A 14,744-nucleotide genomic window follows, 5' to 3' on the forward strand; every position below is an offset into this window, starting at 1 on the left:
TTTCACTTGCCTCCACGGAGTTCATGAAGGGCTGGTTTAATGAAAAAATGGCACCTACAACCTCATGCAAAAATGGGGGCACAACATGATCTGAGCAGTTTCTCCTGAAGACTGTAATTCAAATATTCTCAAAAGCCGAGCTGGTTGTGCTCTTCTGCTATAATTAGTTCTCATCAATTACATAACGCTTTAAATAAGACCAACGCATTGATCAATAATCATACAGAAATCTGCCAAAACTCTAGCTCATTTCTAATACCAAAACGACTTCTGTTCACGTGCTCTCTTCTTTTTGTTACTAAAAAATAGGTACTTACTGGAGTTCTTCCATTTCAACCAAACAGACGCTGCCACAAAGAGCAGCAAGTCTGAGGAAGCTGCCCACGAGGTGTAGCTTTCCCCAGTGGAGATTCTTCTTCTGTTCCACAAAAATGAGGCCCAAAACCAACGGCCACCATTATTTTTTTTTTAAGCAACGCTACTGTAAAGAGGGGAAGTTTCTGTCTTTGAAGAGTGCGATGCACTTTTATCACTGACGTGATCATAAAGCAACGGCTCACTGACAGGAGGATATAGCCATAATTTCTATACTTTTTAATTTGCATTCTGTGGGAGACCATCAGCTACTCTCACTTCACTCCCTTTCAAAACACAGAAAGGGTCTTCCTTAGGCCTTCCCCTGGAGCCCACCACCGTAAGCGTGCTACACAAAGAGCAGCAGCAGGGAAGAGCAGCCCCTCTGGGACTCCAGCAGCAGGACCCGGTAAGCGCCCTCCAGCCTGCAGGAGGGTAGATCACTACTGAACCGTCAGAGCTGATCACATTCAAACTCTGGAGAGCAAAAGATAGAATTTCTGACACCCCTACACCAGCAGCTCCTTCACTGCAAACCCACAGAACATCTGCCCATGACCCACGAAAGTAACTTTTTCCAATCTATTTTCTTCTGATGTCTTCAATCCTAACATGAGCCAAACACAAAAATTCTTTCCTATTGAATTCCCCAGGCAGGCAGTCGTTGCAATTATCAGAAATAAATGCTTCCAAAACGGGTAGATAGGTCCTTACTCGGTTCTGAATTCAAGAGCAGTTGTTGGTAAAAACATTAATGCTAAGCCTCCACTTTCACACGTTTCAAAGAGTTTGAAAACACCAGCTTCGAGCTGGTTGCTCACAATCAGCAGACATTTACTTCAGAGCTCTGCTTGCAGTGAACAAGTTACTGCACCCAACGTGCAAATTCCGAGCTTTTCCTATAACGAGAAACAAAAATAATCAAGACCTGAACTATTCTGGTTTATTAGAACGTGATAAGCACTGAAGAGAGAGAAGTTGGAACATGAAGTTTTTCAACAACACAGCCACTTGAATGCTATTTTATTATAGGTGGGGCAGACAAAACAATCTCTTACTAATTTTATCTAATACTTCCCAGCAGAAAAACCTCGGTGATGACCATTTTTCTCTGCCAGACTAAATTATTAGGGCTGCAACCTTTTGTGCCACATACCTACAGCAGAACGAACTTCTAAGAACAAAGCAGTAAAATTGGTTTTGCATCTGGAGAACACTGTCTTGGCCACGTTAAATAGCAAATTGTCTTTGAACAGCTCACAGAAGTCCACCCAAATTCCTGACATACGATATAAACTGGCACTTTTCTGAAGTTTACAGAACTTTATTTAGCAGCTGAGATTTGGAAGGATTGTTTTCAACAAGCTTTTTTCCATTCCTCCAGGGGGAAGAACAGCACACGTGACACCCTGCCTACCATCCGTGAGTTCCTAGTATCGAGGAGCCTGCACAGGATGCTCGGGGCTAGCAGAACCCAGGCAGCCTTTCCCCGGAGTGGCTGCCAGCCTGAGAGCTTCGGAGGTGCTTGGCAGAGGAAAGCCATCCTTCTTCTGTGCTAGCTTTACCTACATTTACCTCACGGGCAACTCTGATCCTTCAAATCGATAATTCAAAAAAAAAAAATCAAAATAAAGCCAATGCATCTAGACTTGAGCAAGGTTATTATTAAAGAACAAAAAAGGGAGGTAAAGTTATGGGAAGAAAGTCTCCAGCAAGGCCCTGAGCTTTAGAAATTTAACAAGTTTGAATATAAGCACATTTTAAAGCGAGTTTAAGGAGATTACAACTGGCTTGACAGGCCAAAGATGAAGAAACAAATGTTGAATGAACAGAAGAGACGGGATCAGAAGTTATTGGTGGGGAACACATAATAAAAAAAAAAAAAAGGAAAGAACTCATCTGTGCCTGCCAGACCCTTCTCCTCTCTAAACACTGAATTCGCACCCAAAATTCTGGAATCACGTCATTCTTCTACTGTTGTCAGAAGTCTCTCTAATCCAGTTACAGCAGTCTATATCTTGAATCCTTTTAATAATGCTCCTTCTCTTATGAACTGCTCCATAAGCTTAAACAGCAGCTGCAGGTGAAGGTGCTCACCTTGCAGATGCTGTGGGTGAGGCTCCAAACAGCACCCTGTTATTTAAGGCAAGGAAATTACACCAAAAAGTTACGCTTCTGAAGTCGAGTACTCAAATGCAAAGCTGCCCAAAAATTAAGATGGCTTGTATCTTCACTTGACTCTGCTCACCCAGTTGCTTACATTCTGTATTTTTTGCTCATTTCCACTGCTGACACCTTCCCAGAGGACTAATGCCTCACAGAGTCAATGCAGACCTGTCCCAGGAGACGCCATGCCGGGCAGTAAGGGGACTGCTGCTCTTCCAGTTTGTCAAGAGAGCTAAAAAAAGCACTGGGAAATAAAGAAAAGTGGGGAAAAAATGGGTAGCTTGTGCTTAACTGTAGTTGTGGAAAACTAAAATCCATCTGTAACAGCACCACAGCTGAACGAGTCACCCACACAGCGCTTTTCACAAGCAATTACTCAAGGCAGGATTTAAGATGGCTAAGATTAGGCGAGGTAAAAATTAGCTGTCTGGACTCCAACCTGGCAGGAGGGCAGATCAGCTCCCTCGGAAAGCAGTCGAGCCCAGCCACCAGCTGCACGCCTCTCCTGAAGGCCCAGCTCCGCATCCCGGCCCCACATTTCAGTAGTGCTCAGCGCTCACAACTACAGCTGGGTGAGCCTTAACCTAAGAAGTTTAATATTAATCCAAATGCAGAGCAAAGTCCTATCAAACCCACAACTGCATTGTCTTTTTTTTAATTATTATTATTATTCGTGGTGGCCAAAGCTAATGATACCAAGCAATGTGGCACAGTACCGTGCATTTAACAGTGACAGTAAGAGAAAATGCTGCCTGACTATTACAGCCAGGAGCCATCTGCTTCGTAAACCACGGCCACAGCTTCTCCTCTCCTCCTGCTGGACACACAATCCCACCTTTTCTCCTGTGCCAGTGCCGGCACACGCTGAACAGGTCGGCGAGATGATTACACTCAAACAGAGAAAACTATCCACGTTTTTTCTTCGCACTGGGGGTGGGGATCCCAGGTGAGGAACCAGTATAAAGCAAAAGGTGCAAGTGGTAAGGAGCAGGGAGACTTTCCTTTCTGCAGAGCTGCGACCTGCCCACTGTGGGTTAAAATCTCATGGAGAAACAGCCAAAAACGAAAGAGCAATCTGGGAAAAAAACATGATTTGACTCAAGGGGGTCACAAAAATGAAACACAACTACAACCACATTAATAACGCTAACCCTCCGATCCTGCTGAAGTTTGACAGCAATTCTACAGAGGTTCTTTCCCTGTTTTCTCTCTGCAGGAGCTCCAGCCCCTTGTGCTACTTCAGCAGGTGATAAATGCGTACGCCATCCGCTCTCCCGGCAGACAGAGGCTGAGGACACCATTTATCATGTTGATTCCCAGTGCAGACGCAGCCATCCACCTCCTCTGCCATCCTGGCACGTGGTAGGTAAGTGGCAGCAGAAACCCGAGCGAACGTGGCACTGCCCGTGGCAGCAGCTTTCTATTTTGCACTGGTATCGAAGTTAAAATGAAAACTGGGACACCACACATACGCCACCTCTGCCACCTCCTCCGAGGACGGTTTTAGAGCTTAAGTAGCTGCAACACAACTTTATATAGCTACAGGATAGCTGTTAGAATGCATTCACAGATTTGTACGCTGCCGCAACTAAATCCCAGACAGTCAGTGCATTAAACACCCATATTTATAAATGGCAGCCTTAAAAGCCGGGTATGAACACGGCAGTAGGTTCACTGTATGACAATGCTGTTGATTTTCAAGCCATTTTTAGGTAGCTCATTTCAAAAGAGCAACACTGACTGCGATGCTACTTCACATCTCCCCCCATACGAGACCCCCTGCCAGCTTTCTTCTGCACAAATGAGCGCAGAGAACGCAAAACAGAGCGCCCAAGGTACTGCCAATGCTTTCTGCAATCCTGAAGACAATTTCAGTACCTTGCTTCCCGAGGAAAAGAACTTAGACTGGAGCAGAGTGGCATGCAACTACTGCTGAAGCCAGGGCCCTGGGAGATCAGAGCACACCCCATGTGCCTGCAGAGTCCCCACATCATTGTAAAGGAGTGGGAACAGTGTGGGGGACCCCACGTGTGTGCCACCAAAGCGCCATCTGATCTGCAAGGCTGGCATGGCTGGGAGCAAACCCTCGCGTCTCAGCCCGCACACTGAATTCACAGCATTTTCTGCTCTCAAACGCCACCAATTTAGGAAGCTTTTGAAAGAATGTGCTTCTAACCTAAGCGTACAATGACTCCTTTGGTCCCATATCCAGGAAAACAGATTCCTGAAAATCACTAAAACAGCTGGTAAATACAATCAGTCACTCACACTATTGTCTGAAATGGCTGTTTTGCAAATAACAGTCAGAAAAAACAAACTAAGTTTCCAAATACTGACATCTGCCATTAGCAAGTATTGCAACTTTTGGCTTCTCAGTAAGCAGACCAGATGTGGCAGCCTTCTACTTGAAGCCAGCCTTCAAAGATAATCGAATCAGCTGTTGTTCACTAATTGCAGGCTTTTTTTTTTTTTATGCTGCCATAAAATAAATTTGAAGCACAAACACCAATAAAAAAAAAGGTACACAAAGCAAACTGCTATAAAAATATAAAACACTGTAGCTCTTAGCTAAACCCGAAGATTTGAAGCTGTAGAAAGTGTAAGAGTTCAGACTAACTGTCAAGTCGTGCTACCACGGAAATGTCACACCTGCGCACCGCACGTAGCTCAGCACACGGCCAGGAGCCATCGTGGCAGCGAGGGATCCCCTGCCACGGCAATTTCTCATCCCGGGACAAACCATCGCTGGCAGCACCCAAAAGACAGAAAAAATGGTGCGCAACTGGCCCAATCCTTCCAGGAGTAAATGCTGATAAAAAACGCTGGAAAAACTATTTTAAGAATGCAATTACAGCAAAGTAGAAAACCGTAGTGGCTTTTCCATGACTATGGTTAGCGCTGAGCGTATACAAGTGTTCGTTGCCTTTATCCTCTCCATTAAGGCAATTGACTCTGGCAGCACCCAAAGCGCCCCTTTTGCACCACCAAGAGTGACCACCGCAACCCAGAGCTGGGCCGGGACAAAGGTAAAGCTCCAGAGCCCAAGAACACAAACTTGTTGGCGTGAGCACTCTCAGCAGCTTTACTTGGCCTGCTCTGAAAGCTGACAGCTCCTCTTTCACACTTTTATGATTCTGCTGCGCTTACAGTTTTTGTCGCTTGCAATTCCAGGATGGTAATTTTATGTATTTCATCCTTGCTTGCCGTGAGAGCACACTAACTGCACAAACACTTCTATAAACACTTTGTTGTCGCCACAAGTTTCGTTAAGGAGCTTTCGCTATCTGTAACTCACGGAAGTTTAACTTGTGAAGGGGCAATAGCCCACGATCACAGCTTTTAGCTGAGAAGTAAATGAATATTGAGACTTGCCTAAGTAAGTTGTCTTTGACTTTCTTCCAGTTTTACAACAATTAACTACAGTGCTCCCCAGAACTTTCCAAACAGTGGCAGCTTTGGTTTTCTATCCTGAAGGCAGCAAAGGAACAGCGAGGTTTTCCATGTTTTATGGACATTTATAGCACCACCACTTTCTTTCTTTGGTAACAACCAGCTATTATTAGAGGCCGTATGATTTAATGGATAGACCGAGGTTGACTGGAACTCAATAGATCAGGCTTCTTCTTGCAGTTCAGCTGGAACTTGTGCTGACTGCGACTCTTTCTCTCTCTCTGCTTTATTTCCCCTCTCCTTTTATCACATCTATTCACATTTAAACTGAGAACACCACCCCACATCATGCACAGGTAGAGCATCAATTTTAAGCAAATCCCCTCCCAAGTAACACAATCCAAAATATGCTGGGTGTGATTAATCCAATTGCCTATTGCTACCATTAAAAAATGCAGCTGAACCTCTTCCATTTGCCTCCTCATCCAACCTACATCTTGCAGCAAGAAACAAAGGGAGTATCAGAATCTTGTCCCATCTCCCCTTTCCTTCTGTCAATGTAGTTTCCTGAACTCTGACCTTGTACAGAAGTATGGTTTGAATTCATGTCCCTCTCTAAAAGGTATGTGAATCTGACCAACTGAGTGGCATGTGCAACAAGAGCTCTGCTTTACCGGAAAACCAGGAGAGAAATCCGTGGTTTGATACCACACACGGCATCCGAGGCCTTGTCCTCACACACTGGAAGCTGGCACATCCAAAGGACTCGCTCTTGCTGTCCGATACGTGGCGATCCGGTCTGCAGCTCAGGACTCTTCGGTGCTAAATCAGGTGATCTTAAACCAACCTCAACCGCATGTGTTTTTGCGACACAGTCTGAAGAGCGAGCTGTGGACAAGTTCCCACTGAGATAGGTACGTGCATACGGCCAAGCTGTTAAAGCACCCGTGAAAGCAGCAGCATTACCTTGCCACTGTAAGGATCACTATGGGGAACACGTTGCTACACTACCTCCATAGGAATCCCACTCCAACGGGACAAAACATTTTCATGACAAAAGCCCTGACTTCTTTGCATGGAGGATATACGATTCCTGTATTTTAAATTACACTTGTAAATCCGTCGCCAGCCTGCAAAATTCATGGGGAAAAATGAGGCAGGAAGCCTGTGAGTCACTCCAGCAGGCTCTGAGCGTATGAAAAAACATGCCTGCTGCACTGAGGGAATACAGCACGGCTATTTCTGCTCGTATGCTCAGCTTCATTCAAACAAAGAGAGAAATGTCTTCCATACACACAATTCTTTCAAGAAAATCGACTTTAAGTTTTTTTATAAATGCATCTTTTCACACAACCTGAAACAAGATGTTTCTTCTTACAGACAGGGCATTTTTCTCTTCCAGCTCAAAGCTGAACCCCAATTCTTTTATCAAATTGAAACAGTTACAGAAGGGGTTTTCCAGTTCATTCAGGGGAAGCTGATCCACATCCCTTTCTTTCCAAACTTAATTCCAAGACAAACAACATATAATACTTCTTTTAAAACTTTCATAGACCATGCAAATCCACGTACAATGCTATAAACAGCAGAATTCCCCAAAGCACCTTTGTACATTTTTCATTTCTGCTGTGCTAACTTTTGTGACCATCACAGGACTGCAAGAATGCCTTTCTTAATTTTGTGTCAAACTTTTTTTTATACTTTTCCATAGGGTATATGCCTTAAATTAGCCTTACACAATCACTTTGTCAGGGCTACTGTGACTTAAACTACCTCTTGCCTAGGTGTAGGTGAAAAAACAGCTCTTGCAACATGCACTGCAGATTAATAGATCTTACACCGTCAAACAAAGAGGAAAAGTTCTTAAATGTATTTAAAATATCAAGAACATCTCCAATTAAATTAGGTATTAGCGAGTCAAATGCAAAATGAAAAAGACTAATGTACTTCAAAGTTTTACTCTATTAGGGTGTTAATGAATATATTACCATGAGCTCTGATCTAGCAAAATCCTTGAAGTGTTTTCAAACTAATCCACATGGCAGCATTATTGGGAATACCACTTAAAATATGTAGTAATAAACCTATACATTACAATTTCATGAAATAAAAATAGGGTTTAGAAACCCAATTTTAAAATATTTGCTTCTTCGTTGTGGTGTCTGTGCATATATACGCACATGTGTACACACACACACGCTATTTTTCACTATGAAGCATAACCCTTTGTCCCATAATCCTGAGTTGTATGTTTAATGACCACACATAAAACACTTCCATCAAAAAGAAAAACCGCAGTTCTAGCATGTTTAATTCTTTGGAAATGAACATCTACATTGCTGAAATGGCATTAGAGTGACAAATGACTATAATCCAGTGGCCCAAGGCCAGCAAGTTCTATTCCAACGGCTTTGCCTGTTTTGTACGACACAGCATGTTGCACGTATATCACCAAACAGAAACCAGACAGCTTAGTTTACCTATAAGCAAAACCCCACTTAACTTTACAGCTATTTTAACAGCTACACAAATGGAAAAAGCAGCGTGTCTATGCAACTGCCTACAAAATTTGGATTTATTAATAGGTAAATGGCAGGATCCATTCTAAAATGTCTCTGAATCAGTGCTGTACTCTGAAATTCACAGAATAAACAGGAGTGATTCACAAGAAGTGTGGTTTTCATTCTATTATTTGCATGCTGCCACACAGCTCCAAATTTAAGTTGTATGTCAGTTTTCCCAGACTTCCTTTTTTAAGCTAACCAGCCCACACTCACGCACTGCACTGCAGGGATTCACCATTCACATTTTGGAGAGAGAAATGATACCTTCTGGCTACCTAAACTCGCAGCTTCGGTTGCAGCCTGAATTCCCCAGACCTGGACACTGAGGAAAGCCGCCGGCTGCAGCGGCAACGGCACCAGCACAAGGGGCGAAGCAACCAGTTCTCAGCAAGGAAAGAGGGGCTCTAAAAACAGGCAGACACGAATCCAGCCCCTTTACTCCCTTAAAACATGGAAAAGCAGCTGAGTACAACAGCAGCAGCGGCAACAGGATGATGAATGCACCTCTCTCCCAATCCATCCGCTTGCAGCGCTGGCCCAAGGCCACTTTTTGTGCTGGGAGTGCTCCCCAAACCCAGAGCTTTCCATTCATTTCAGGATCCCGACAGAAGGAACCTATGCTGCCCTCTCTTCAAACCCTTCTGTCTGTAAGGGCACCACAGTATTAGACACATCTGCACGGATACGAGCAAGCTAGCACAAGAAACCCCTCCAGCTGCGTAACAACCTTTTTTTTCTTAAGGTTTATTTTTGAGATGGATCAATTTCCTAATCAAAGTCACTACTCACAAACTTCATGCAGCACACTGCCAAGACAGCACAAGGCACGTGCCTACAGATTTTCTTTTACCCTTCCAGAGTCGGCGCTGGCTTCAGGGAGCAGCAAAGCCTCCGGCCGCGAGGGAGCACCGCTGCAAGGAGCCGTAAAAGCCGTGGTCTGCAGCACGGTACTTCAGGGAGCCGGGCTGCGTGCCACGCTCCGACTTCCAGTTCTTCTGGTTGTCGGGCCAGACGCAGGCTTGGGTGAGGATGAGCAGCTCAGCAGCTTGTTCAGCTCCTTCTGAACACAAACTCTACTGGTTTTTACTTCAGCTGGCGTTGGGGCAATATGGTACGTTTAAAATGGCACCAAGTTAATTTGACACCGCACTAATGGTGAAAGAACAAAACAAGCATAAATGATTCATTCCGCTACAGTATCCTTCCTTCTGCTCACCTTGTTTTCACAAGATTTGTGCTTGAAACGTTTGTATTAATTCACCCTATCAAAATGGTAGGAAAGGGGCTAAAACAACTCCGCATGCAGTTCCTACACAGCATTACTGTTCCTCAAACGGGGAAACAGTTGTTAATTATTTTTCTTTAAAAAGCAAAATTTAGACGTCCCTGTTGGAAAATGGTTCCTACTACATCCAGCATTAACTCAGCTCTCCCTCTGCGGTGTCACGCAGAACCAGGAGTGATACAACAGGTTTACTTCTAGCTTGCCTTCAGAATTTTGAATACACTCAGAACACGCCCAGAAAACTGACAGCAACACTTTAATATCTCATTAAATGATTATGAAATAAACGACAGGGAATACGGAGGTATGAATGAATGACCAGTATTATCTGAACTGTGTTACCAGCTACTGGTACGCTTGCTGACCAGCCAGCCATCCAAAATTAATCCCCCCTTTGAAAATACACGGTATGGTCATGTTCCACGACTCATTCATTGCAACATGCAAACCGAGCGGTGAAGTAGTTCTGCACGCCGCTTCATGAATCCATTAGCCGGCAGAAATCCGACGATGCAGTTTAACTGTTTAGAAGAACACAGTTTCCTAGACGACTTTCTCCCATGGGACAAAAAATGCCTGTTATCAAATCACAGCCATACAGCAAACCTCTGTGTTCTGCCTAGAACTCGGCACTACGACACAAACATAATGACCACGTTAGTTACTCTTGAGCTCAGAATCCACAACTTTATCAGAACACTTTTAATTTGTCTACTGATCTTCAATACTGCCATCCTAAAACAAAAAGGAAAATTACATCCCTAAGCTTATATTCAGGTTCTCCAACTAGAAGAGTCCAAGATATTGTTACCTCAATTCAGCAGTACAGCACTGTATTACTCTAGAATATGAATTCATATGAATCCCAGAAAGCACTTAAATAAATTGTTTGAATTAGGAAAAGAGATAATGAAACAAACAAACAAAAAAAGATGCTGTGCTCAATGACACGAACAAAACATTAACTGTAAGATATCTTTATTGAATTATATATAAATTGAATTATATATAAATTGAAGCAGCAATCCTCACAAGACCTAACTATCTATCTTTACCTAGGGTTTGATTTAAAAGAGTACACACAGCAAGTTACAACTAAAGATGAATGTACAGCCTACTTTTAATTACAGCTTTGCAGTGCTTCACCATAAACTAGATCATCAGCTGAACTCTTTACTTTTTCGTTTCAAGGTACAGCAACTTAATTAAGTGCGGACACACAAATTGCCTTTATTCTTCTAAATCAAGAAAAAAGCTGCAATGAAAAACTCAGTCTTATCAAACTGACTACATGTGCTGCTGTCTAGTACTAAAGGGGGGGGAAAGGAGAGAGTCAAAGAGCTTCTGCTTTGGACGCTAAATCTTTTTGATATACGCCACGTTCTCCACATCATTAATTAGAGCAGTTGATGTGCAAAACTGAGTTTCCTCCACTTTGAAAGAAAAATTAAAGGATACAAAACGTTGTAATCCCAGGCTACCTTACGAAATTTGAAACAAACTCCAGCAACACAACTGCACTGTGAACATCCACATCAACAAAACCAGGTCCCGCTCTCCCTCAAGCACAAATAAATCCCACTGGGCAAGAAATATCAGGACAGTTTTCTCCAATCACAAACTTTTCTTTAAGAAAAAATCACAGCACCACTAACACGCACCTTTATTACGTCTGTGCCTTAATCACCCTTCAGAAGAATTACAGAGTACAGGAGAGCGCATCACCTTGTTTGAAACAAATTTCTTTTTTTTTTTCCCACCAGAGAGTACACGATTTGTTAGCAGAACTATTTTTTAACCCCAAGTTTCCTAAACTTTATTATTTACTAAAACCAAAGTTGCACCAAGTTTTGCAAACGCACGCCGCAGATCCTGCCTAACCTTTTCGCTACAAAGAGTTTTGGGAGGGAAAAAAAAAAAAAGAAGAAAACCCTTACAAAGGCCACTCTGAACTTAACCCACTGAGGCACCGCCGTGCCTCGAGCACACGGGGCTGGGGCTGGGAATGGGGCCGGGGCCGGGAATAGGGCCGGGGCCGGCCGCTCCCCGCCCAGCTGGGGCCGGGGCCGGGGTTGGGGCCTCTGTGCCCGCGTCCCCACGCCTCGATCTTGCGACACCCGGCCCTTTGCACCCCGATGGGCGCAGCCTGACCGAGTGCCGTGCCGCGGGGGGGGGGGGGGGATTCCTTCACGGCCCCCTTCACCGCCCCCTCCTTCCCTTCCCTTCCCATCCCAGAGGGGCTCCCGGCGCCCCCCTCCCCAAACCCCCACCCCAAATCCCCCCCCAAATCCCTTCCAGCCCTCCGCTGGCTCCTGTGGGGGGGCCCAGCAGCCTCTCCAACTCCCCCGAGGGCTCCCTCAGGCCTCCCCCTCCTCTCCTTCCCCCTCAGGGTCCCCCGGAGACCCCCCCCGAGCTCCCCTCAGCGGGGCCGGGCGGCGGCGGGACCCCCCCGCAGCGCCCCCGCCAAGCTGCACAATCACCGCGGGCCTACTCCCGGCCGCCACGCTCCCCGCTCACGGGGCCCGGCCGCTCCCTTCACAGAGAAGCCAGAGGAAGGGGGAAACCTCCTCGGCCTTCCCCCGGGGAGCCGCGCTCGCTCACCTGGGCGCTGTTGAGCGCCATGGCGCCCCCGGGGAGCTCGGCGTCCGCCGTGCGCCTCACGCCGCTGCCCCCGCCGCCGCCATCTTCTCGCTCCGCACGCAGCGGGCGGGCGGGCGGCGCGCACTGCGCATGCGCAGCGGCTCCCGTGGCGGGGCGGGAGTGGAGGGGGGGGGCGGCGGCGCCTCTGCGCCTGCGGAGGGAGGGGGCGGCCCTGAGGGGAGGGAGGTGGCGGAGCTCCCCACTCGGAGTTTGGGGGTTATAGGGGGGGAAGGAAGGCGCCTGCTGCCCTTTTTGTGGGTAGGGGGATTGGGGGAGGCAGGTTGAGGCGGCGGGGGGTTGCTGGAAAGGTTTTGCTTCCTGCCCTGGAGTGTTGCGGAGCAGCCATGAGGCGAGTTGCCATGAGGCGAGTGGCCGTGAGGGGGGCGGCCATGAGGGGTGAGCCCCTCGCGGGCAGCCCTCAGCTCGTCCCCGTGTGGGAAGGAGCCAACATCCATCCCTGCTGAGTGACCCAAGGGAGGCAGTAGGGGCCTCTGCCACCTCGGGGCTGAAAAAGCGGGGGGATGTGAGCTGCCAGGCTGCCCCACACGGGACACGGTTTAGTGGGTGACGTTGGTAGTAACCGGGGGATGGTTGGACCAGGTGATCTTGGAGGGCTTTTCCAACCCTAATGAATCTATGATTCTACGATTCTATGATCTGTAACCCGCTGGGGTTCATGCCAAAGGCTGCCTGCCCAGCATCACCCCAGCAAGTAGGTTGGAGGCAGCCAGCACCCGAAGATGCACGGGCCAAGGGATCTGGCAGTGAAAAATCCTTGCTCCTGAGTAATGAGAGGGGAAATGAGGGCAGCGCGTGTTTGGGGAAAGAAAGTAAAAATAAGTGACTGAGCCAATCTCGTGATTTTGGGAGGGCTGAGTCATGAGTGGATGCTGAACCCCCCAGGCAAGAGTCCATCAAATTAATCACTGATATACTCCGTAATTTTTTCCTTAAATTGCAGAATCCTGCAAAAGTCCACTCCAGTTTGGGAGGAAGCATTAGGAAGAAATTTAGCGTGCCTGAAAGTTGAAGAGAAGAAAAGGGAATAACTTTGTGAGTTTGGCAGTTCAAAGAGAAGGTTCACTGGAAACACAAAGACTTCACCCACCTTGTTATTGGATAAGGACATTTGCCTTTCATTTTATGAACTGCAACACTTCATCTGTGCTCGTGACAGTAATGTGAGGAGCAGTAAATGATTTTCTGTATCGGCTTCTGGCCTTTTAGTTGACACACCCTGCTGCCACTCCCTTTCTTTTGTTTCTAGCAAGTGTTGCTCTTCTGTCCTAAGGCAGAGAACTGGCAGTGAAAATGGCTGTTTAATATTAAAATAGAAAAACAAAAAAGGGAGAGAAATGTATAGGGTTTTTGCATATAGCATTTCAAATATCTGAAACCCTCTCTCCCTTCTGGAGTCTAATTTACAAGGTAAATACTGGAGTGAAAACCCTTAAGCAGCTCATCCAGCTGAAGGAAAAATTTCCCTCTGCCCACAACACTGTTTAAGTAAACTGACTTTTTACTGGAAAGGTTGCCCCTTCAAATGGCTGAAAATACAAACGCACACAGAGCGTCCCATCTGGAAACCAGTTACTTCACATACCAGTATTGCTGAAAGCCATAGCTGATGATGGAAACCAACCCGTGGGCAGAAAGGATTTTGCTGTCTCACACTTCAGAAACATCTAAAACACCTTCAGTTTTATCCTGTCTTAGTAGAGTTTCATTGTAAAGACTGTTACAATTTTACCATGATATTTTGTAATAATGTACATTTTGTAAGTTTTATTGTAATAGTATGCTTTGACAGAAACTTCTACCTGCAGAAAGTTTCCTCCTCAGTTCTGCATTATCATTCATTTTTGCCATTTTTAGCGATCTATTACTGCATTACTAGTTACTGCATTGCACTGATCATTTTTTTTTCTGTCCTTTATGACAGTGGCCATGCACTATAACTCCCAAACAACTTGTCACCTTTCCGACTTTAAAAAAATGGTCCTGTATCTTGCTTTTGTGTATCCAGGTTCTTAAGATTCACAGAGTAATGTACCTAACGTCGTGGTACAGACATTTGTTTCGTAAATTGATCAAGAACAAATGAAGGCTACGGCTGTGTAAATCAGAAAGAATTGTCTAACATTAGCTAGAGGGCTAAATAAAGTACTCCAGGTCGGCTTCTTCACACTAACTGCTGGAGTTGTTCTTACCCTACTGTAAATGCTTGGGAGTGGCTTATCCTCCCATTCCTTACTCCTCGTGACTTCACAGGATCAAAAGAGCTGTGTGCATGACAGTGCCCAGGAGGTGAAGGATTTGCACATCTGACTTCTCCACACTGAAGC

General features: G+C 45.7%; 1 protein-coding gene across 1 annotated transcript in view; it reads right to left on the minus strand.

The window, feature by feature from the left end:
- The window catches only part of USP10 (ubiquitin specific peptidase 10), a 50,773-nt gene extending 38,279 nt beyond the window's left edge, over positions 1-12,494 (minus strand). The window contains exon 1 of the mRNA XM_067004644.1: positions 12,361-12,494. Coding sequence (XP_066860745.1) covers positions 12,361-12,381 — 21 coding nt within the window. The 5' untranslated portion in view covers positions 12,382-12,494. The remainder of the gene's footprint in view (positions 1-12,360) is intronic.
- Positions 12,495-14,744: the final 2,250 nt, after the last annotated feature.

The sequence above is a fragment of the Anser cygnoides genome, chromosome 12 (assembly GCF_040182565.1).
Source record: "Anser cygnoides isolate HZ-2024a breed goose chromosome 12, Taihu_goose_T2T_genome, whole genome shotgun sequence".
NCBI classification, from domain to species: Eukaryota; Metazoa; Chordata; class Aves; order Anseriformes; family Anatidae; genus Anser; species Anser cygnoides.